At 44.0% G+C, this 22722-nt stretch overlaps 1 protein-coding gene across 3 annotated transcripts; it reads left to right on the forward strand.

Moving 5' to 3' along the window:
- The first annotated feature begins 223 nt into the window (after positions 1-223).
- On the forward strand, positions 224-7166 carry LOC109905999 (uncharacterized). 3 transcript variants are annotated; one of them, XM_020503628.1, is made up of 8 exons: positions 224-288; positions 508-571; positions 811-903; positions 1753-1803; positions 5979-5999; positions 6169-6441; positions 6634-6732; positions 6828-7166. In XM_020503628.1, exons 1-8 carry the CDS (start codon positions 265-267, stop codon positions 6887-6889), a joined length of 687 nt encoding a protein of 228 aa, XP_020359217.1. In that variant the 5' UTR covers positions 224-264; the 3' UTR covers positions 6890-7166. The 3 variants fall into 3 exon arrangements, with proteins under 3 accessions (XP_020359217.1, XP_031645797.1, XP_020359218.1); XM_031789937.1 differs by lacking the exon at positions 5979-5999; XM_020503629.1 differs by lacking the exons at positions 1753-1803; positions 5979-5999.
- The last annotated feature ends 15556 nt before the right edge of the window (positions 7167-22722 follow it).

Genomic DNA, 22722 nt, shown 5'->3' on the forward strand with positions numbered 1-22722 from the left:
TAAATGTGTTCTGAATCATGTAAAACAGTCCAATAGCACCACCGACAGTCTTATCACTCCTTTTCATGAACATCAAACTCCAGGTGCCAAGCAGGGCACAAACATGTTCCGGTATTATCTGAATATTGCTTGTGTTACTGTCTGGTAGCCGTGGGCTGTGGCTGGTGAGGTGATTTGCATTCATATCAGTGTTTATATCAGCCACAGTGTACAATAACTTTCTGTAGAGATGCTCACTCACTCTTCATCCAGGGAACTCCGTGCATGACCAGAGATCCAGCACAAGAGGTAAAATATTTTATTCAATGTAATGATGTAGGCTAATGTATTTAATGATCCTATCAACAGGTTTTATTTTTTAAGTTTTTAGTAACATTTCTAGGTTTTTGACATTGAGAATGTCCTGAATTAAATATTGTTAGTGGGTTTCATTTACATTTGAAACCATTTCTATTTTGATTAACTTTTTGAATGAATAGAAACTGAATGACATCTCATCTTTGTCAGATGGTACCAATGAAGGCGAGGACAGGGACAGGCTTGTATTCACTTGCTTGCCTTCTCATGATCAGTAAGGAACAATCCAATTTCCCTTTAAAAAACAAGCCAGTTTGATATTACCTCGTGAATATTCTGGATTTATGTTAGTTACTGTTGAAGCACTTTTTTCCCCTTCTCTGTCTCCTGTGACCCAATCCTCTATACACACACACACACACACACACCTCTCTCTTTCCCTTTATCCCTGCTGTCATTCTTCCCTCCCTTTCCCTCTCTCCGCCTCAACCTTCTCAATATATTTCTCCGTAGGTAGTGTCTGTTCTACCTGTGTTCCCTTGATGTGTCTAAAGTGCAACTTAACCCACTCACCTGGAATATCTGCTGCGGGATTACCAGACAATGGTAACCATTCCACTTTATTACTCCATCCTAGGGTTGCAAAGGGAGGGCATATTACTGGTAACTTTAAGTTTACCATTGAACTGACAGAATTTGACAAACTTTTCTTGGAGGAGGGCCTTTTGGGGTACTTCAGATTATCACAGGTTTCTGTCATTATTTCTGGCCCTCTGTGTGGCCTTATATTCCATGTGATATAAGATAATCAAATGAGATCATTTTAAAATAAGAAATATGACGAAACTGTAAAACCTTATCCTAAATATAAACCATCAACTTAGTGAATACCATTGGTGTTTGATGAAGGGTTTCAGCATGAATATCCTTTTTTTCATGTATTTTTCTATGTCAATATGTCTTTGGAGTAAATGTGTATGTGCTAAATTGGTGGCAGTTGTGAAAAGTCAATAGGTCGAAGAGTTAATGAAAAAAGCATCTTATCAACAATGCATTATTTTCATTTAATAGGCTTTTGTCTTGAACCATATGCTCTATCCACTAGAAACTCATGGACAATATGGACACAGATATAAAAATAAATCCTATATATATATATATATATATATATATATATATATATATAAACATTTTTTAAACGTATTCAAGTATAAATTACATAAATTTGAATAGATTGCCATAGATTACATGTTAATGGCCTAAATTACTGAATGTTCCAGTAACTGTTAAATTACCGGTAGCTTGCAAACCTACTCCTTCCCCTGACCTTCAGACTTTTACATTAGACCATTACAGTATTCTAGCTTGTTGTATTTCTGTGTTAACTTGATCTTTCTCGAAACTCAGTCAAAATCTATATTCAAAGCTTTCTTCCTCTCCATCCAACTCCCTCAGCCATCTGTGACACCCTGTGCTCAGGCACTGCCCAATGCTTCAATGCTACTGGTCAGTATTCATTTCATACTGTCAATGGATAGTTATCCATTTTTATATGGCGGTTGTTTGAAATGTTAGTGGAATATGAGTGATTGTGTCAGGACATCAACTACACATACATACATACACACGTAGTGGCTTGCAAAAGTATTCACCACCCTTGGCATTTTTCCTATTTTGTTGCCTTACAACCTGGAATTAAAATAAAACAAGAAATAAAAGACAATACTTACCAAAGTCCCAAAGTCAATACTTTGTAGAGCCACCTTTTGCCGCAATTACTTCAAGTCTCTTGGGGTATGTCTCTATAAGCATGGCACATCTAGCCACTGGGATTTTTTTCCCATTCTTCAAGGCTAAACTGCTCCAGATCCTTCAAGTTGGATGGGCTCCCCTGCTGTACAGCAATCTTTAAGTCATACCACATATTCTCAATTGGATTGATGTCTGGGCTTTGACTAGGCCATTCTATGACATTTAAATGTTTCCCCTTAAACCACTCGAGTGTTGCTTTAGCAGTATGCTTAGGGGCATTGTCCTGCTGGAAGGTGAACCTCCGTCCTAGTCTCAAATCTCAAAGACTGAAACAGGTTTCCCTCAAGGATTTCCCTGTATTTAGCACCATCCATAATTTCTTCAATTCTGACCAGTTTCCCAGTCCCTGCCAATGAAAAACATAACCATAACATGATGCTGCCACCACCATGCTTCATTGTGGGGATGGTGTTCTCAGCGTGATGAGGTGTTGGGTTTGCGCCAGACATAGCGCTTTCCTTGATGGCCAAAAAGCTCAATTTTAGTCTCATATGACCAGAGTACCTTCTTCCATATGTTTGGGGAGTCTCCCACATGCCTTTTGGCGAACAAAAAAGGTGTTTGCTTATTTTTTGTATTTAAGCAATGTCTTTTTTTCTGGCCACTTCTGTAAAGCCCAGCTCTGTGGAGTGTTAATATTTACGTGGAAGGGTACTGTTAGTCATGTGAATTGTAAGCAAATGGTAGTTTAGAAACTCAACAAGACAATCAGAATAATTTCTTCAGGCAAGTTCCTGTGTCTCCACCACCATGCTGACTGATGGAGTTCCTGTGTCTCCACCCGAATGCTGTAAACCTCCAGTTCTGCCATCTGTAATACATCAGCAACAATATGATGGAGTTGAACATCTTTATTCAGACCCTTGGTTCAGAAGCTGGAACACACAGGTTGTGTATTTAAATGACGTGTTTATTTACAGAGCAGACAAACACTCAAATTGTCTGGCGCCATTATTATGGGTCACAACTGTCCATTCACTCAGATCTCAGATGTTCCTGAAGACATTGCTGCAATAAAATACATGATTTTGTTATGCATCCCTTTATACTTGTACCCGGCAACTTTTGCAAACTCGTTTCACGAAACTAGGTGTATGTCGCTGGTCACTACTTCACAGGAGAGCCGGTTGAAAGTTACCTTTAAAAGAATCTCAAATGTGTTTTTTTTTGGCAGAAATGCCTTCTGGAAAATGAACTTCCATGTGCCTTAATAACAAATGTGTGTTCTCTAAATACAAATACAATTGTTAGATTAAGAGCCTAGTTGGTTTAGCCACAGAAAAAAACAGCAACCTTCCCGCTAGCCATGATTGACTGAGATAATGAGTGGGCTGGACAAACCGAGAGATGAGTTTGGATTGGTCTGCCATATAGCATGCTTCTTCTGTCTATTTGAGCTGGTCAGTATGTCTAGGTAATCCTGTCTAATGCGGCTTTAAACGTTTTATTGTGTAGTGAAACTGCATAAGTGTTGCTCTCCACTTTCTGGAGGACCGAGTTCTGAAATCAGTGGAATTCCAGGACGATAGCTAAGGAGATGGAGAAAACACCTGTCTCCAGATTACATCTTCAAACTAAGTGTACTGTTAGCTACCTAACGTTAGCTAGTTGGCTCGCTAGCTAACGTTACATTTATGATCTCAGAGCAGTTTGCTTTGCTAGTTACAGCCTAATGTTAGCTAGCTAACATTGAACCTGGTTGGTTAGCTACCTGAAGATTCATCCAGGGTAGTAACGCCATGAGTTGGGGTTATGGTTCATTGTTGAGCTAGCAAATGCCTTAACAAAATATTACATTTCAATAGAATGCCACTGCAACAGATGTTGTCAGCTGGTAAACTCGCTCTGGCCATCTACTCCGATTTCAGAGCACTGGTAAAGTAGTCTGGCTAGCTACATTTTCAAATGTTACATTTCTAATTTTGACAATTGTTTTCATTTGAAGTTAGTGTACTGTAAGCTAGCTAGCTAACGTTAGCTGGCTGGCTGGCTTGCTAGCTAACGTTACGTGTATGATCTTATTATTCGTATCACAGAGCCATTTGCTTTGCTAGTTGGTGGTGGTTGGTTAGCTACCTGCAGATTCATGCAGGGTAGTAACGTCATGAGTTGGGATTATGGTTCGTTGTTTAGCTAGCTAGATGTCTTAAAGACTCAACTGTGCAAGTAACCATTTTGGGTGTGTTCATAAATTCAATCTGGCCATCTTCTCCGATTTCAGAGAACTCTTGTCTGTGTGTGCCTTAGCGCAGAATAACTAATGAATTTATGAACGCTCAACACACGTTAAATATGGCCTGTGTCAGTAACTGTCAGCAAAAAAGCATAATAAAATTTTTGCCAGCAGCACAGTCACCAACGCTCTGGATAACCAGCTCTGCTAGGACGAGTAAAATGGTCAGAGTGGGGTGTTCTCTCATTTGTGTCTGGAAGTAGATAGCTTGAGTGCTCGACTGCCGTTGTGAGGTCAGAACACTCGGATCATCCCTTAAAGAGATAGGTGGGGCTAAAGCGGGTGTGAACGATGCTGTACGGGTGTAGACAAAGAAGAACCCTCCACTAGGTACTAAAACATTCAAAGGCCACTTTCTCAAGTGAGGTTACAAGTTTATCAACTTTCAAAGCAGAATAACTTTCCCACTGTTCGTCAAATGCAGCGTATGATCTACCATTTTGTAGCTCCGGGTCTCTGCTTTTTACAAGGCTTGTAATTTAAACAATTTTATTTGTATTTACAGATGGCATACACATTATTAAGGTGCATGAAAGTTCATGTTCGAGAAGGCATTTCTGCCAAAACATGCATTTTGATTTTAAAGTTGTGAAGTTGTGACCAGCGACATAAGCCTAGTTTCCTGAATCGGGTCACAATTCAAGTATGGAGAGGGATGAGCTTCCCCAATAAGATTGAATTGGCTCGCTAGCAAAGGAGAAGTAATGTCCGCTTGTGATCGATCACTTTGAAAGATAGAACATAAGCACTAACCTAGTAGATAGATCAGCAGATGTTCCCAGGTCCTGTTTTGAGAGAGCAGTCTAGAACAACTATATTGTATGCACTGTCAATAGAAAAAGCAGAGCCATGTCTTTGCGATCGCAACAATCTCCTCAAACCAACTCTCAGCAATTTGACGCGCGAGTCCGGATTTGCAGATGTAGAAATGCACATGCCCGAAGAACAGCTTTAAGGTTGAGGGAGAGTGTGTGAGAGAGACATCTACACGAGCTCAGCCATCCACACAAATGCAAGCACGTGCTGTAAGAATTATACAGGACATCACAATCAGAAAGATTGGGAACTATTTCACACTGAGAATATTTTTACCTGGCACCGACAACAACTACACCCCGTTGAAAGGTACTTAAATCTTTTGTCTTGTCCATTGTGATGGACAAGTGTCTCAAGGCTTAAAAATCCTTCTTTAACCTGTCTCCTCCCCTTCATCTACACCAGGGGTGGGCAACTCCTGTCCACGAGGGCTTGATTGGTGTCACATTTTTTCTCCGTCCCTAGCAAACACAGCTGATGAATTAAATTGCATTCTAAACTGAAGATCAGTTTGATTAGGTGATTATGGGAGTCAGGTGTGTTAGCTGGGGCTGGGGCAAAACTGTGACACCAATCAGGCCCTCGATGACTGGAATTGCCCACGCCTGATCTACACTGATTGAAGTGGATTTAAAATGTGACATCAATAAGGCATCATTGCTTTCACTTGGATTCACCTTGTCAGTCTGTCATGGAAATGTTTTGTACACGCAGTGTATACATGTCTCTGAGATAACATTGAGGAGGAGATGAAGATGATATATTGTACACCAGAGGCAGGGACTCTAATATTCTCTTTTTCCTTATTTGCCTCTTTCAGTTCAACAGTACTGCTCAAAAGGTAGTGTGTGTGTGTGTGTGTGTGTGTGTGTGTGTGTGTGTGTGTGTGTGTGTGTGTGTGTGTGTGTGTGTGTGTGTGTGTGTGTGACAACCCAAAAAATCACAACTCTTGACCCTAACTATGACACAACACTTTTTAACCATTTATTAACATCTCTTTAACCCAACAGATTTTAAAGTGTTACTGAACACCAGTTCTGGGTTCAAAGTGCAGGAGGGTGATAACCTCGACATTGAGTGTTCCCATAACCTGCCGGTGGAACCAAAAAGCCCGCTGGTGTTTGTCTGGCTGATGGATGGCGTCCACCTGAAGGGCAAGAACAGTAGCCAGCTCACCGTGAAGAAGGTTGGTATAGATACCTCTGGCAAGGAGAAATATGCCTGCACCATCCAGAGTCCCTGTGGCAACTTCACCTCAGAACCAAAGGAGATTGAAGTTGAAGGTAGACTTATTCGCCAATCATATTTGAGACTTGAATATTTACAATGTTTACATTTTATGATTGGATTTGGATCTGTCAAGATATTGCTTTGTCTTACTACTCTGCCAATGAGCCTATTGTGTGAAAAGTATTTTTATTTCCTACCAATTCCTGGGGACGTCTGTCCCTCTGTGCTGTCTCCATGTGTGTCAGGCGTGACGATGTTGGTCATAGTGATCTGTGGTGTGTCTGCTGTGGTGCTGATCCTGGCCATGGGTATAGGCATGAAGATCATGCTGAAGATGGAATTTGGTGAGTGATCCCAACAAGAGAAACCAAGAATAAAACAGTAAATGTGTAACTTTGCATGTGACGTAAACTCTCTCTCGGTATCTTTCTCTCTATAGCGAAGACCAAGAACAGGAGGCAGCAGAATGCTCAGAACCTACAGAGAACTACAACAGAGTAGTGCTTCATTTTCTGCAAATTCCACCAAATGTCCTACATGAGAAAATAGCAAAAATTTGACATGATTACATTGTAAATGGATAAATATGTAGCTAACAATTTTATTGTTGTATTTGTAATTTAATCAACATAATTTTATCTCAAAGTCACAGTGTTGTTAACATGGAAGAGCCACAGATATGTTGATCTTCTGGCAGTGCCACACAGCAAGTTTGGAGATTTGTCCCAATAAATAATATGCCAAATTCCTGATATTTATTAATAAACATTTATGTGTATGTTTGTATTTAAAGGGAACACTTAAACAACACAATGTAACTCCAAGTCAATCACACTTCTGTGAAATCAAACTGTCCACTTAGGAAGCAACACTGACTGACAATACATTTCACATGCTGTTGTGCAAATGGAAAAGACAACAGGTGGAAATTATAGGCAATTAGCAAGACACCCCCAATAAAGGAGTGGTTCTGCAGGTGGTGACCACAGACCACTTCTCAGTTCCTATGCTTCCTGGCTGATGTTTTGGTCACTTCTGAATGCTGGCGGTGCTTTCACTCTAGTGGTAGCATGAGACGGAGTCTACAACCCACACAAGTGGCTCAGGTAGTGCAGCTCATCCAGGATGGCACATCAATGGGAGCTGTGGCAAGGTTTGCTGTGTCTGTCAGCGTAGTGTCCAGAGCATGGAGGCGCTACCAGGAGACAGGCCAGTACATCAGGAGACATGTAGGAGGGCAACAACCCAGCAGCAGGACCACTACCTCCGTCTTTGTACAAGGAGGAGCAGGAGGAGCACTGCCAGAGCCCTGCAAAATGACCTCCAGCAGGCCAGAAATGTGCATGTGTCTGCTCAAACAGTCAGAAACAGACTCCATGAGGGTGGTATGAGGGCCCGAGGTCCACAGGTGGGGGTTGTGCTTACAGTCCAACACTTGCAGGACGTTTGGCATTTGCCAGATAATTTTTATTTCCTCAGACCCCTTGTGAGACCATATGCTGGTAAGTTTGGCCCTGGGTTCCTCCTAATGCAATACAATGCTAGACCTCATGTGGCTGGAGTGTGTCAGCAGTTCCTGCAAGAGGAAGGCATTGATGCTATGGACTGGTTCCCCAGACCTGAACAATTGAGCACATCTGGGACATCATGTCTCGCTCCATCCACCAACAGACTGTCCAGGAGTTGGCGGATGCTTTAGTCCAGGTCTGGGAGGAGATCCCTCAGGAGACCATCCACCACCTTATCAGGAGCATGCCCAGGCATTGTAGGGAGGTCATACAGGCATGTGGAGGCCACACACACTACTGGGCCTCATTTTGACTTGTTTTAAGGACATTACATCAAAGTTGGATCAGCCTGTAGTGTGGTTTTCCACTTTAATTTTGAGTGTGACTCCAAATCCAGACCTCCATGGGTAGATACATTTGATATCCATTGATAATTTTTGTGTGATTTTGTTGTCAGCACATTCAACTATGTAAAGAAAAAAGTACTAATAAGAATATTTCATTCATTCAGATCTAGGATGTGTTATTTTAGTGTTCCCGTTATTTTTTTGAGCAGTGTATAATGGGACCTAACATAAGTGTCCAGAGGCCGCGTGTAGCCAACACATGATACTCCGCAGTTACATTTATAGAAGCCAGGCAAGTAGGTTACGTGATGTTTTCTATTGGGTACTTTATGTAGAGTAGCCTGAAAATAGTATGCTGCTAGCGTTGTGACGACTTGAATAATGAATGAAGCAGGAGTTGTCCGGTTCCTGCAGCTATCCCCACTTCACATTAGTGCAGCATAGAAATTATATATTACTGAGCCCGAGTAGCCGTAATTTTTTTCCTCTGCCATCTGGAAGGTGTTTGGTCGTGAAATCTATGGCTACTGACCAGATCAACATGCCTAAATTCTCAGCAATCTACACACAATACCCCATAATCACAATCAAAAACAGGTTTTAATGATTTAGATTTTTTTATGATTTTTAAATGATTTTTCAATGCCGATACCGATTATTGGAGGACCAAAAAAAGCAGATACTGATTAATCGGCCAATTTAAAAAAAAATAGTGATTTATTTCTTTGTAATAATGACAATTACAACAATACTGAATGATCACTTTTATTTTAACTTAATATAATGCATCAATCAAATCAATTTAGTCTCAAATAAATAATGAAACATGTTTAAATAATGCAAAAACAAAGTGATGGAGAAGATAGTAAAAGTGCAATATGTGCCATGTAAAAAAGCTGTCACGCCCTGGTCTTAGTATTTTGTGTTTTCTTTATTTATTTGGTCAGGCCAGGGTGTGACATGGGTTTATTTTGTGTTGTGTTTATGTATGTTTTTTTTTGTTGTAGGTTTTGAGATTGTGGCTTAGTGGGGTTTTCTAGCATAGTCTATGGTTGCCTGAGGCGGTTCTCAATCAGAGGCAGGTGATTCTCGTTGTCTCTGATTGGGAACCATATTTAGGCAGCCATATTCTTTGAGTGTTTCGTGGGTGATTGTTCCTGTCTCTGTGTTTGTTTGCACCAGATAGCCTCAGTCACTTTGGATTTTCTTTTTTCATTGTTTTGTAAGAGAAGAGAACGAGCGCCATTCTCCTTGCGGAGATGGTGCTAAATACATCAACACGGTCGGTCCCTGGGATTGGGCTGGCCAACACGATTCGTTTTGCTTGGAAGGAAAAGGAGTTGGAGCCTTTAGGACGGGAAACTTTTGGAAGGATAATATTGATGGGGATTCTAAAGCTGACGGTGAAGGACGTGTTTTGTTTCCAAGGCAACTCGTTGGAGGGAGCATACGATGTGGCACTATATACAGAGGAGAAACACGATGATATCCTGAGAAGGGCAAGAGCAGTGGGAGGCGAGAGGCCGATGAGCCACTATGAAATAACAAGCCTGGCGAAGAATAACTTTAGGGTTGTAACTGTCAACATTTACAACCCATACGTTAAGGATGAAGAGGTGAGGGCCTTTCTGGGGAGATACATGGATAACGTCTCCTCAGCAAGGCACCTCAAAGACTCCCTTGGGTTTTGGAATGGGAGGAGAGGCTTCCAGGCCCTCCTCAGAGAGGACCCAAAGGGACATGGTGGCTACCTCCATCCTCCTGCTATGTTCTCCCTAGGGGCTGACAGGGGGACGTTGTTTTATGCACGTCAGCCCCCATTTTGCAGGCGCTGTATGGCCTACGGCCACATATTCGCCTCGTGCAGCACAAGAAAATGCAGATTTTGTGGATCTGAGGAACACGAGGCGAAGGATTGTGACAAGCCTAAGGCGTGCCACGGGTGTGGCTCGTCAGCACACCTGTGGCGGGGGTGCCCGGCTCGTCAGAGGTCATATGCGTCTGCGGCTGGGGGGGAAGCAGGAGCGGGGGATGGGGGAAGAAGAGGGGGGGAAGGAAGCAAGCCTCATGACCAGAGTACAGGTTCAGAGGGGAAGGCCGCAAGGAAGGAGGAGGAGCAAGAAGCGGCGGATGGAAGAGAGAAGGAAACGGAAGGCACGGGAGTAGGAGAACCAGGAAAAGCGGCGGAAGAAGGCAACCGAGTGGAGGAGCATGAGAGAGAAGAAAGCGAGGGAGGAGTGTTGGAGAAGGAGACGGTGGAAGAGCAAGTGGACTGGGGGGAAAGTGCCCTGGTGGAAGAGATGAGGGGTATGGTGGAGGAGCTGGTGGGGGGGGAGGGTGGTATCTCTCCACTACCGCCATCACCAAAAAAGAGAATGAAGAGGAGGGTGCGATTGGCCGACAGTGAGAGGGAGGGGATGGCCAAGAGAGTGATGGGGGTGGGAGAAACCTCTGGGTTGCTGCTGGTTTCCCCAGGCCCTCAACTTCTGTTGGGTGGGGACACACCTAACAAGACTCAGGACTGGGTACAGGAGGAGGTGGGGAGTTTTTTGTTTGGGGACTCAGCCTCCCCGATTTTTTTCCAATCCAGCTGCAGCACTGGGGAGGGGGAGGATTGTGGGGGTAGACCCAGGGTGCAGGGCACCCCGGAGCCAAACACTATTCCTGCATCCTGGGTTGGTGAGATGGAGGAAGTGGGGGGGATGTCGGGAGTACGGATGGTGTTTTCACCGGTAGATATGGAGCAGGGGAGCATCGGGTGAGTCTCCTGTTTTAGTTTTTTTCTGTCTGGGTTTAGAATTTGAGTGTATTACATGTTTTTATTTGATTCTTTCATGGGGTCTAATTTTACTTTTGTTACTTTAAATGTAAGGGGTTTAAGGGATTTTGTTAAGAGGAGGGCGGTTTTTAGTTATTTGGAGGGTGTGGGGTTTGATTTTTGTTTTTTACAGGAGGTTCACCTGAGGGATGGAGGGGATGTTAGTAGGTTTAAGAGGGAGTGGGACAAGGGGGAGTCGGTTTGGGGTATTGGGGGGGTGCACTCATCGGGGGTAGGGATTTTGTGTGGGCACAGGGAGGTAAAAGTGGAGGATTCTTTTGTGGTAATGCAGGGGAGGGTTATAGGGGTGGATGTCACGATAAGGGATTGTAAATTTAGATTAGTGGTGGTGTATGGGCCACAGGTGGTGGCAGACAGGAGGGAGATGGTGGACTGTCTGACGCCCCTGTGTGTCACAAATAGGAAATTAGTGATAGGGGGGGATTTTAATACAGATTTAGGAATAGGGGGGGATAGCAGTGCAGGCGCCATTACCAGGCTAATGGCTTGCCATGGTCTGGTTGATGGTGGTCTGCACACTACTCCGAAAATGGCCGGTCCTACATGGCGCAACTCCAGGGGGGTTGAGCGGAGGCTCGACTATATTTTTGTACCCAGGTCTTTGGGTAAGTTGTCTGGGCGGCTGTTGCCTGTTTTCTTTTCGGATCACGACGGGGTGCTCCTGCAGGTGGGGTCTCCAGTCTGCCTCTTTGGTAGGGGGTACTGGAAGTTAGATCGGGATGTGCTGGAGGAGCAGGCTTTTGTTGACAGGTTTTATGATTTCTTTTGGAGGCTTGAAGGCCTCCGGTCCATGTGCGAGGGGGTGTTAGAGTGGTGGGAATTAGTTAAGGTGAGGATTAGGGCTTTTATAATAGGGTATTGCAAGAGGAAAAAAAGGGAGGAGAGGAGGGAGGTGGATCGTATCCAAAGGTTAATTGAACTCGAGTATGAGGCAGGCAACCTCGGCGGGTCGTTTGACTGGGAGAGATCCGCTACCCTAAAGGCGCAGCTCAGGGAGTTGCAGGAGCGGAAGGCTCGAGCTTTCCTGGAGCGTGCGCATAGTGGCTTTCTAGAACACAATGAGACTTGTTCCGCTATGTTCTTTAAGTCGGTTAGGGCCAGACAGAGTAGGAAGGTAATGCATGGCATTAGGGAAGAAAATGGTAGTATAGTTAGAGAACCAGAGGATATGGTCAGGGTGACAACTGATCATTTCCAAGGTTTATTTAAGGAAAGGGAAATAGATGTAGAGCAGGGAAATGTGTTTTTAGAACACTTGTCCAGGCGGTTGCCGGAGGACATTAGAGAAGTGATGGAGGCCCAGATTTCACTAGAAGAGGTTGAGAGCGCTCTTAGGAGGATGGGAAAAGGGAAGGTGCCTGGGATGGATGGGCTGCCGGCTGAGTTTTATCTCAAGTTTTGGGGTATACTTGGACCAGTGGTCCTCGAAGTCTTGAAGGCCATCCTTGAGACGGGGGTCCCGGGGGGATCAATGGCTGTTGGTGTGCTGTCACTTTTATATAAGAAGGGGGAAGTAACAGACCTTGGCAACTGGCGGCCATTGACCATGCTGTGCGTAGATTACAAGCTACTTGCAAAGGTTTTAGCAGACCGGTTGCGCACAGCCCTTCCCTACGTCGTTCATGAGGATCAGACGTGCGGGGTAGAGGGCCGCTCTATTAGATGGAACCTACAGTTAATCAGGGACTCTATCGCTTGGGTTGAAGATAGAGGACTGCCTTTAATGGTAGCAGCGCTAGATCAGGCGAAAGCCTTTGATCGCGTGAATAGATCCTTTTTATTCAGAGTGTTAGGTCGATTAGGATTTGGGGAGAAGTTCATAGGATGGATTCGTACATTATATGTCGGAGCGGGGTGCCGAGTTAGTGTAAATAGTCACTTGGGTGACGTTTTTGACCTCTCGTCTGGGGTCAGGCAGGGGTGCCCACTCTCGGCTCTCCTCTTCGTTCTGTACATGGAGCCTCTGGGGGCTGCCATTAGGGCAGACACAGGGGTGGAAGGCTTGTTGATCCCTGGAAGTGGTGGGCTGCGTGTTAAGATGACGCAGTATGCCGACGACACTTCCTTGCTGCTGTGCAAGGACTCGTGCCTGACAAGGTCCCTTGCCATCTTTGGGGATTTCACCCGAGCGTCGGGAGCGGTTCTGAACCATGCAAAGTCTTCCGTCAAGTTTTTCGGTAGATGGCGCGGTAGAACGGATGTGCCCGGGGGGTTATCTCTCTGTGAGGGGGCCCTGAGGATTCTCGGGGTCCATTTTGAGACCTCCGGCTCAGCGACGCTGAACTGGAACATGCGTATCGCAGTGGTACAGAGGAAGCTAGCAATGTGGAAGGCTAGGTATTTGTCTTTTATGGGCAAAGTCCTGGTCCTAAAGGTGGATGTGTTGCCGTCTCTTTTGTATTTGGCGTACATCTACCCATTGCCGGCTTGTCTGAGGAGGCCTCTAGTGAGGCTTGTGTTTCAGTTCATGTGGAGTGGCAGGTGCGAGTGGGTCGCCAGGGCGCGCATGATCTGTCCCATCGGGGAGGGAGGTAGGGGGGTACCACATTTCCCCCTCAAGCTGGACACAATTTTTGTTTCTTTCTTGTTAACGGAGCTTGCTCATCCAGTGATACACCCGTCCGGTTACCTCCTGCGGGTGTTCTTCTCGTATCAGGCGAGAAGCATAATGGTGTGGTCTATCACGGGTCCTCGGGCGGAACAGCTGCCGTGGCACTTTGGTCATGCGGCCAAGTGGCTGCGTGCACACCCTGAGGTTGAAGTTGCCCGAGTAGGTTTAGATCACAGGCACCTGTACGAAGAGGTCAGAAAGGCAGGGAGTCCGGCGCCTGTAGTGGGCATCTCTGAAGTGGTCTGGGAGGGAGTGCAGGCGCGGGGTCTGGACAACAGGCTCAAGGACCTGAATTGGTTGAGCCTCCATAAGTGCTTGCCGGTACGTTCCAACATGTACCGGTATAGTTTGGTGCAATCCCCCACCTGTCCAAGATCCTCTTGTGGCAGGGAGGAGACTGTGCGCCATGTCTTTTGGGACTGTGCCTTTGCCGGAGTAGTATGGGCTAGGGCACGGGTGTTGTTAGGTTTGGTAAGGGGGGATTTTGTATTGACGTGGGCCAGGTTAGAGAGAGGTGTAGGGAGAGCGAGAGGGACGGATAGGGACAGGTTTCTGCTCTGGCTTCTCATGAGTCTCTTTAAACGGGGGCTGTGGGAAGCCAGGCAGAACATGGTGAAGACAGGGAGAGATTGGGGGGTGGAAGGGATAGTGAGGAGGGTGGAAGGAGATTTGAGGGAGAGGATGAAGAGGGAGGAGAGGAAGTGGGGGCAGCATGCTGCTCGGGAGAGGTGGAAGGGGGGTTTAGGGCTGGGTGTCATTTAGATTTGCAAGGGGATAGATTAGGGACGGGGAGATAGGGAAAGGTAGTTTGTAGGGTGACGGGGAGGAAAGATGCTCCCCTGTGGTTTTGTTTGGGGTTTTTGTTTAGTTAAATTAGTTAAATTAAAATACCATTATTTGAGTATGTATGAAAATTATGAGTTGTAAAGAATGAATGGTATTGAAGATAATAAATGATTTTTTATTTTTTTAAATAGGCTGTATAGGTTTTCACGTTACGTTTATTGTTTTTTGTTTTGTTCGTGTGTCATCTTCATTAAAGATGTATGGAATTAACCACGCTGCATTTTGGTCCGACTCTCTTTCACCGCAAGAAAACCGTAACAAAAGCTGACGTTCCTTGCAGAACATATGAAAGCTCCTGGTTCCGTTTAACATGAGTCTTCAATATATTCCCAGGTAAGACGTTTTAGGTTGTAGTTATTATAGGACTATTTCTCTCTTTACAATTTATATTTCATATACCTTTCACTATTGGATGTTCTTATAGGCACTTTAGTATTACCAGTGTAACAGTCTAGCTTCCATCCCTCTCCTCACACCTACCTGGGCTTGAACCAGGAACACATCGACAACAGCCACCCTCAAAGCAACGTTACCCATCGCTCCACAAATGCCGCAGCCCTTGCAGAACAAGGGGAACAACTACTCCAAGTCTCAGAGCGAGTGACGTTTGAAACGCTATTAGCACGCACCCCGCTAACTAGCTAGCCATTTCACATCGGTTACACCAACTTCTTCTCAGGAGTTGATAGGCTTGACTTCATAAACAGCTCAATGCTTGAAGCATTGTGTGGTGCTGCTGGAAAAACGCAGTAAAGTGCTGTTTGAATGAATGCGTACGAGCCTGCTGCTGCCTACCACCGCTCAGTCAGACTGCTCTATCAAATATCAAATCATAGACTTAATTATAACATAATAACACACAGAAATCCGAGCCTTTGGTCATTAATATGGTCGAAATCGGAAACTATCCTTTCGAAAACAAAACTTTTCTTTCAGTGAAATACAGAACCGTTCCGTATTTTATCTAATGGGAGGCATCCATAAGTCTAAATATTCCTGTTACATTGCACAACCTTCAATGTTATGTCATAATTATGTAAAATTCTGGCAAATTAGTTCGCAAAGAGCCAGGCGGCCCAAACTGTTGCATATATCATGACTCTGCGTGCAATGAACGCAAGAGAAGTGACAAGAGAAATTCTGCTAACCTGGATTTCTTTTAGCTAAATATGCAGATTTAAAAAATATATACTTCTGTGTATTGATTTTAAGAAAGGCATTGATGTTTATGGTTAGGTACTGTAGTGGCTTCCTTTCCTCTTTACCATAGCCACTGCCCAAGCCTGAAGCGGGTTTGTTTCGTACGCATACAGTCCACACTCAACGTTTCCAAATGTGGTGCAACAAAAATGGTGCAACAAAAATGTTTATTCTTCTTATATCTAACAAAAAAATTCTTCTCCAATCAACTTAAAGCATAGATTACTTGATATGGAAAATACATAATATGACCTGTTTGTATGCCTGTCTGTATGTCTGTATGGTCAAAAAACTAGACCGCTCCCGTGTCTAGCAAGGACTCCTCCCCCCGAAGGCCCAACTTCCTGCCTTTCTCCTAACACAATTACCACAGTACAATGAATGGGCAAGAGGGGGGGCCAAAAACGAAGTTACACTAACAACAAATTAATATATCTCAACCAGGTAAATATAAATCAGAAAGGTACGTACCTAAATTCCATCATATACACTAATTTATTTACACAAATGTACATGGAGCTCTGTGTGTTCTGTCTTTTATACAAATATGTCCAAATCGGCTCTAACAGGTTCAGTCGTGCAACGATTGTGCTTTTTTTCGCAAATGCGCTTTTGTTAAATTACCCCGTTTGGCGAAGTTGGCTGTCTTTGTTAGGAAGAAATACTCTTCACACAGGTAGCAATGAGCCAGGCGGCCCAAACTGCTGCATATACCCTGACTCTGTTGACTCTGTTGCAAGAGCAACGACAGTGCTTTTTCGCGAATGCCACCACATCGATTATATGCAACGCAGGACACACGTTGCCCCATGTGTAGTTAACTAGTGATTATGATTGATTGATTGATTGTTTTTTATAAGATAAGTTTAATGCTAGCTAGCAACTTACCTTACCTCTAATTCAGACCCTTTGCTATGAGAATTTAAATTGAGCTCAGGGGCATCCTGTTTCCATTGATCATCCTTGAGATGTTTCTACAACTTGATTGGAGACCACCTGTGGTAAATTCAATTGATTGGACATTATTTGGAAAGGAACAGAGCTGTTTCTGTAAGGTTCCACAGTTGACAGTGCTTTTCTGAGCAAAACCCAAGCAAAGAGGTCAAGGGAATTGTCTGTTGAGCTCGAGACAGGATTGTGTTGAAGGGTACCAAAACATTTCTGCAGCATTGAAGGTCCCCAATAACTCAGAGATGGCCCCCTGGTGAAACTGCGCAATCGGGGGAGAAGTGCCTTGGTCAGGGAGGTGACCAAGACCGGATGGTCACTGACTGAGCTCTAGGGTTCCTTTGTGGAGATTGGAGAACCTTCCAGAAGGACAACCATCTCTGCAGCGTTCTACCAATCAGGCCGTTATGGTAGAGTGACCATACGGAAGCTACTCCTCAATAAAATTCACATGACAGCCCCCTTGGAGTTTGCCAAAGGGCACCTAAAGACTCTCAGACCATGAGAAACAAGATTCTCTGTTCTGATTAAACCAAGACTGATCTCTTTGGCCTGAATGCTAAGCCTCACGTCTGGAGGAAACCTGGCACCATTCTTACGGTGAAGCATGGTGGTGGCAGCATCATGCTGTGGGGATGTTATTCAGGGGCAGGAACTGGGAGACAAGTCAGGATGGATCAAAGATGAACAGAGCAAAGTAGAGAGAGATCCTTGATGAAAACCTGCTTCAGAGCTCTCAGGACCTTAGACTGGGGGCGAATGTTCACCTTTCAACAGGACAAAGACCCTAAGCACACTGCCAAGACAATGAAGGAGTGGCTTCGGGACAAGTCTCTGAATGTCCTTGAGTGGCCCAGCCAGAGCCCGGACTTGAAACTGATCTGATAATAGCTGTGCAGCAATGCTCCCCATCCAACCTGACAGGGCTTGAGAGGATCTGCAGAGAAGAATGGGAGAAACTCACCAAATACAGGTGTCCCTGTGTGTGTGTGTGTGTGTGTGTGTGTGTGTGTGTGTGTGTGTGTGTGTGTGTGTGTGTGTGTGTGCCAATGTTTGTGTTGCTTCACAGTCCCTGCTGTTCCATACAGTGTTTTTTTAAATCAAATTTTACTGCTTGTGTCAGTTACTTGATGTGGAATAGAGTTCCATGTAGTCATGGCTCTATGTAGTACTGTGTGCCTCCCATAGTCTGTTCTGGACTTGGGGACTGTGAAGAGACCTCTTGTGGCATGTCTTGTGGGGTATGCATTGGTGTCTGAGCTGTGTGCCAGTAGTTTAGACAGACATGTCAATACCTCTCATAAACAGAAGTAGTGATGAAGTCAATCTCTCTTCCACTTTCAGCCATGAGAGATTGACATGCATATTATTAATATTAGCTCACTGTGTACATCCAAGGGCCAATCATGCTGCCCTGTTCTGAGCCAATTGCAATTTTCCTAAGTAATTTTTTTGTGGCACCTGATCACACAACTGAACAGTAGTCAAGGTGCAACACAACTAGGGCCTGTAGGACCTGCCTTGTTGATAGTGTTAAGGCAGAGCACTTCTTTATTTTAGACAAAACTTCTCCCCATCTTAGCTACTGCATCAATATGTTTTGACCATGACAGTTTACAATCTTGGGTTAGTCCAAGCGGTTAAATAATCTCAGCTTGCTCAACTTATACATTATTTATTACAACATTTAGTTGAGGTTTAGGGTTTAATGAGTGTTTGTTCCAAATACAATGCTTTTAGTTTTAGAAATATTAAGGGATACGTTATTCCCTGCCACCCACTCTGAAACTAACTGCAGCTCTTTGTTGAGTGTTGCAGTCATTTCAGTCACTTTAGTAGCTGACAGGTATAGTGTTACATAGACACTCTGACTTTACTCATAGTCAGTGGCATGTCGTTAGTAAAACATTTAAAAAGCAAGGTGCCCAAAGAGCTACCCTGGGGAATTCCTAATTCTATCTGTATTATATTTGAGAGGCGTCCATTAAAGAACACCCTCTGTGTTCTGTTGGACAAGTCACTCTTTATCCACATTATAGCAGGGGGTGTAAAGCCATAACACAAGTTTTTCCAGCAGCAGACTATGATCGATAATGTCAAAAGCTGCACTGAAGTCTAACAAGACAGTCCCCCAATCATTTTATCATCGATATCTCTCAGCCAATCATCAGTAATTTGTGTAAATGCTGTGCTTGTTCAGTGTCCTTTCCCTATAAGCATGCTGCAATTCTGTTGTCAATTTGTTTACTGTGAAATAGCATTGTATCTGGTCAAACACAATTTTTTCCAGAAGGTTACTAAGGGTTGGTAACAGGCTGATTGGTCGGCTTTTTGAGCCAGTAAAGGGGGCTTTACTATTCTTGGGTAGCGAAATGATTTTAGCTTCCCTCCAGGCCTGAGGGCACACGCTCTCTAGTAGGCTTAAAATGAAGATGTGGCAAATAGGAGTGGCAATATCGTCTGCTATTATCCTCAGTAATTTTCCATCCAGATTGTCAGACCCCAGTGGATTGTCACTGTTGATAGACAACAATAATTTTTTCTCCTCTTCAACACTGACTTTACGGAATTCAAAAGTACAATTCTTGTCTTTCATAATTTGACCCGATATACTTGAATGTGTAGTGTCAGTGTTTGTTGCTGGCATGTCATCCCTTAGTTTGCTTATCTTGCCAATGAAAATTAAGTCAAGTAGTTTGCAATATCAGTGGGCTTTGTGATGAATGAGCCATCTGATTCAATGAATGAAGTAGCCGAGTTGACATTTTGTCCCAAAACTTCATTTCAGGTGCCCCAAAGCTTTTTACTATCATTCTTTATATAATTTATATTTTGTTCATAGTGTAGTTTATTTTTATTTTGTTTATTCACATCCTTTCTTAATATGAAGTACGTTAACCAATCAGTTGGGCTGCCAGACTTAATTGCCATACCTTTTGCCTCATCCATCTCAACCATACAATTTTTAAATTCCTCATCAATCCAAGGGGATTTAACATTTTTTACAGTAATTTTCTTAATGGGTGCGTGCTTATTAGTTACTGGAATAAGGAGTTTCATAAATGTGTCAAGTGCAGTGTCTGGTTGCTCCTCATTACACACCATAGACCAGTAAATATTCTTTATAACATATGAATCACTACAAAACTTATTGTATGACCTTTTATACACTATATTAAGCCCATCCTTTGGAACTTTGGTTTTCCTAGATATGGCTATTTTATTGTGATCACTACATCCTATAGATTTGGACACTGCTTTAAAGCAAACATCTGCAGCTTTAGTAAAGATGTGATCAATACATGTTGATGATTTAATTCCTGTGCTGTTTGTAACTACCCTGGTAGGTTGACTGTCAACCTGTTGCAGGCACTGGTTACAGTTTGAAGTTTTTCCTGAGTGCGCAGCTTGATGATAACCAGTCAATATCTAAATCACCCAGAAATTATACTTCTCTGTTGATATCACATACATTATCAAGCATTTCACACATATTATCCAGATTCTGACTGTTAGCACTTGGTGGTCTATAACAGCGTCCCACAAGAATGGGCTTTAGGTGAACCTGTAGCCATATTACTTCAACAGTATGTAACATTAGATAATCTCTAAGCTTTACAGGAATGTGGTTCTGAATGTGGAACGCAACACCGCCTCCGTTGGCATTGCTGTCTTTTCGGTAAATGTTATAACCATGTATTGCTACCACTGTATCATCAAAGGTATCATCTAAGTGAGTTTCAGAGATAGTCAGAATATGAATGTCATCTGTTACAAGTAAGTTGTTGACTTCATGGACCTTGTTTCTTAGGCTACATATGTTAATATGGGCTATTTTTGCACTTTTCTGGGTTGCTTGATTGTTTTTAATGCTTTACTAGGAAGCTTATCTGAGGTAGACTTACTCATGTTATTTACATTGGAGGTGATCGTGCAGGGTGAGCTGCATGAAGTGGTCTTCCTGCTATTGCACACCGCCTCAGTGCTTACAATGTAACTCTGGTTTATAGGCTCATGATTACTGCTTACAATAGCTGTAGGATAAACAGATGTATTCAGTGCAATTAGGGGGACATAAATGAAATTACTTACGTTGTGTTTGCCAATGCCCCTAAGATCATGTACATTTAATGCAGCATTATGACAACTCATTGTCACAATGATAGGGATTAACTGAGCTAGTCTTGGATAATTTACCAGTCATTGTTTCAACGCAGCCTTGAAATGCGTGGACAGAGTCAAGGAGCCAAGATATGGATGGACTCCGTCATTCCTGTAGAGTATCTTCTGTTTCCAGAAGGTGTCAAAGTTATCAATAAATGTGACTCCAGCAGAGCTACAGTAGTCTTTTAGCTAGACGTGTAATACCAGCATGTCTGCTGAATCTTTCACACCCGCAGCCCAACGATGGTACTGGACCTGAAATTATTGGCAATTTTTTTTGTCTTTTAATGCTAAAATCAATTATTTAAAATACATTTTAAAATGTTCCTAGCTAGCCCTCCTGATGTCGTTTGACCCCACATGGACTACGATAGTGTCAGCTCCCGGCATCTATGATAGAACAGTCGGAAGCAGCCTTGTTATGTCCTGTAATTGTGCTCCTGGGTAGCACAGGGTTTTTGCCTTGGGAACCAAGATGTTTCTCACCATAGTGCTGCCTATGATGATAGCTGGTGATGTTGAATGGGCCGGTCTCTCAGGCAGACAGAACTAAGGATGAAGGTGCAGGTGCAGGATCCAATCTTGATTGGGAAGCCACCAAGGACGAAGTCGCCGGAACATCTGGATACAGGGCGGCAAAGCTGTGTCTGGTCTGTGTCAGTTCCAGGCTCAACATCTCCATTGGAGACCCCCGTTGCCAGAGAATTCCTTCTTCAACTTCCTCTATGGCTGGTTGGTTGGGTCAAGAACAGCTCCATTCTCCAGGGAAGGGGCCAGTCGGCTGTGGAGAGCCGACACTGAGGCGAAACTTCCACCAGACCAGAGCAGCACCCGGCTGCTGGGGTGGAAGAAAAATAAAAAGTAGGTGGGTGTGGATTCCCCAGCAGCTTATTTAGGTTTGCTACTTGCTTGCTAAGAGTAGCTACTTCACTCCTGTAGTCATCTGCAAACAAGCAGATGCTACATTGAAAGTCAGTGTGGTCCACATTGTCCCGGAACAAAGCAAAGCAAATACAGCACCTGTAACGCTGGAAAAGTTCAATAGCGGCATCCATTTCAGACCACCGAGCCAGCTAGGCTAGCTGGGCTTTCACGTCTCTCCCCCTATACGGAATCTGGCAGGATCCCGGGACAGATAGCAGTTCTCACAGCAATTAAGCCCAACAGAGCTTGCTCGATTCAAAATAAAATAAAAGTATATAAAACACTGTCAGCTTTTAAACCAAGGTCTTTAGTTCAGGTTTCAGTGTTCGACAGCGTTCAACAACAACAATCAGACGTTGCACTAGTGATTGACCGGGGGTGTCCTCGGATGGGGCCACAGTGTCTCCTGACCCCTCCTGTCTCAGCCACCAGTATTTATGCTGCAGTAGTTTATGTGTCGGGGGGCTGGGGTCAGTTTGTTATATCTGGAGTACTTCTCCTGTCCTATTCGGTGTCCTGTGTGAATCTAAGTGTGCGTTCTCTAATTCTCTCCTTCTCTCTTTCTTTCTCTCTCTCGGAGGACCTGAGCCCTAGGACCATGCCCCAGGACTACCTGACATGATGACTCCTTGCTGTCCCCAGTCCACCTGGCCATGCTGCTGTTCCAGTTTCAACTGACCTGAGCCCTAGGACCATGCCCCAGGACTACCTGACATGATGACTCCTTGCTGTCCCCAGTCCACCTGGCCATGCTGCTGCTCCAGTTTCAACTTCCACCTGACTGTGCTGCTGCTCCAGTTTCAACTGTTCTGCCTTATTATTATTCGACCATGCTGGTCATTTATGAACATTTGAACATCTTGGCCATGTTCTGTTATAATCTCCACCCGGCACAGCCAGAAGAGGACTGGCCACCCCACATAGCCTGGTTCCTCTTTAGGTTTCTT

This window comes from Oncorhynchus kisutch, linkage group LG15, assembly GCF_002021735.2.
Source record: "Oncorhynchus kisutch isolate 150728-3 linkage group LG15, Okis_V2, whole genome shotgun sequence".
In the NCBI taxonomy this organism is placed as follows: Eukaryota; Metazoa; Chordata; class Actinopteri; order Salmoniformes; family Salmonidae; genus Oncorhynchus; species Oncorhynchus kisutch.

Excerpts from the sequence above, each read along its gene's own strand:
- LOC109905999 (XM_020503628.1), top strand. The coding sequence starts at position 265 with ATGACCAGAGATCCAGCACAAGAG. Across the intron at positions 572-810 it reads TGCTTGCCTTCTCATGATCA|GTAGTGTCTGTTCTACCTGT; the intron begins GTAAGGAACAAT and ends ATTTCTCCGTAG. Across the intron at positions 6,733-6,827 it reads CATGCTGAAGATGGAATTTG|CGAAGACCAAGAACAGGAGG; the intron begins GTGAGTGATCCC and ends TTCTCTCTATAG.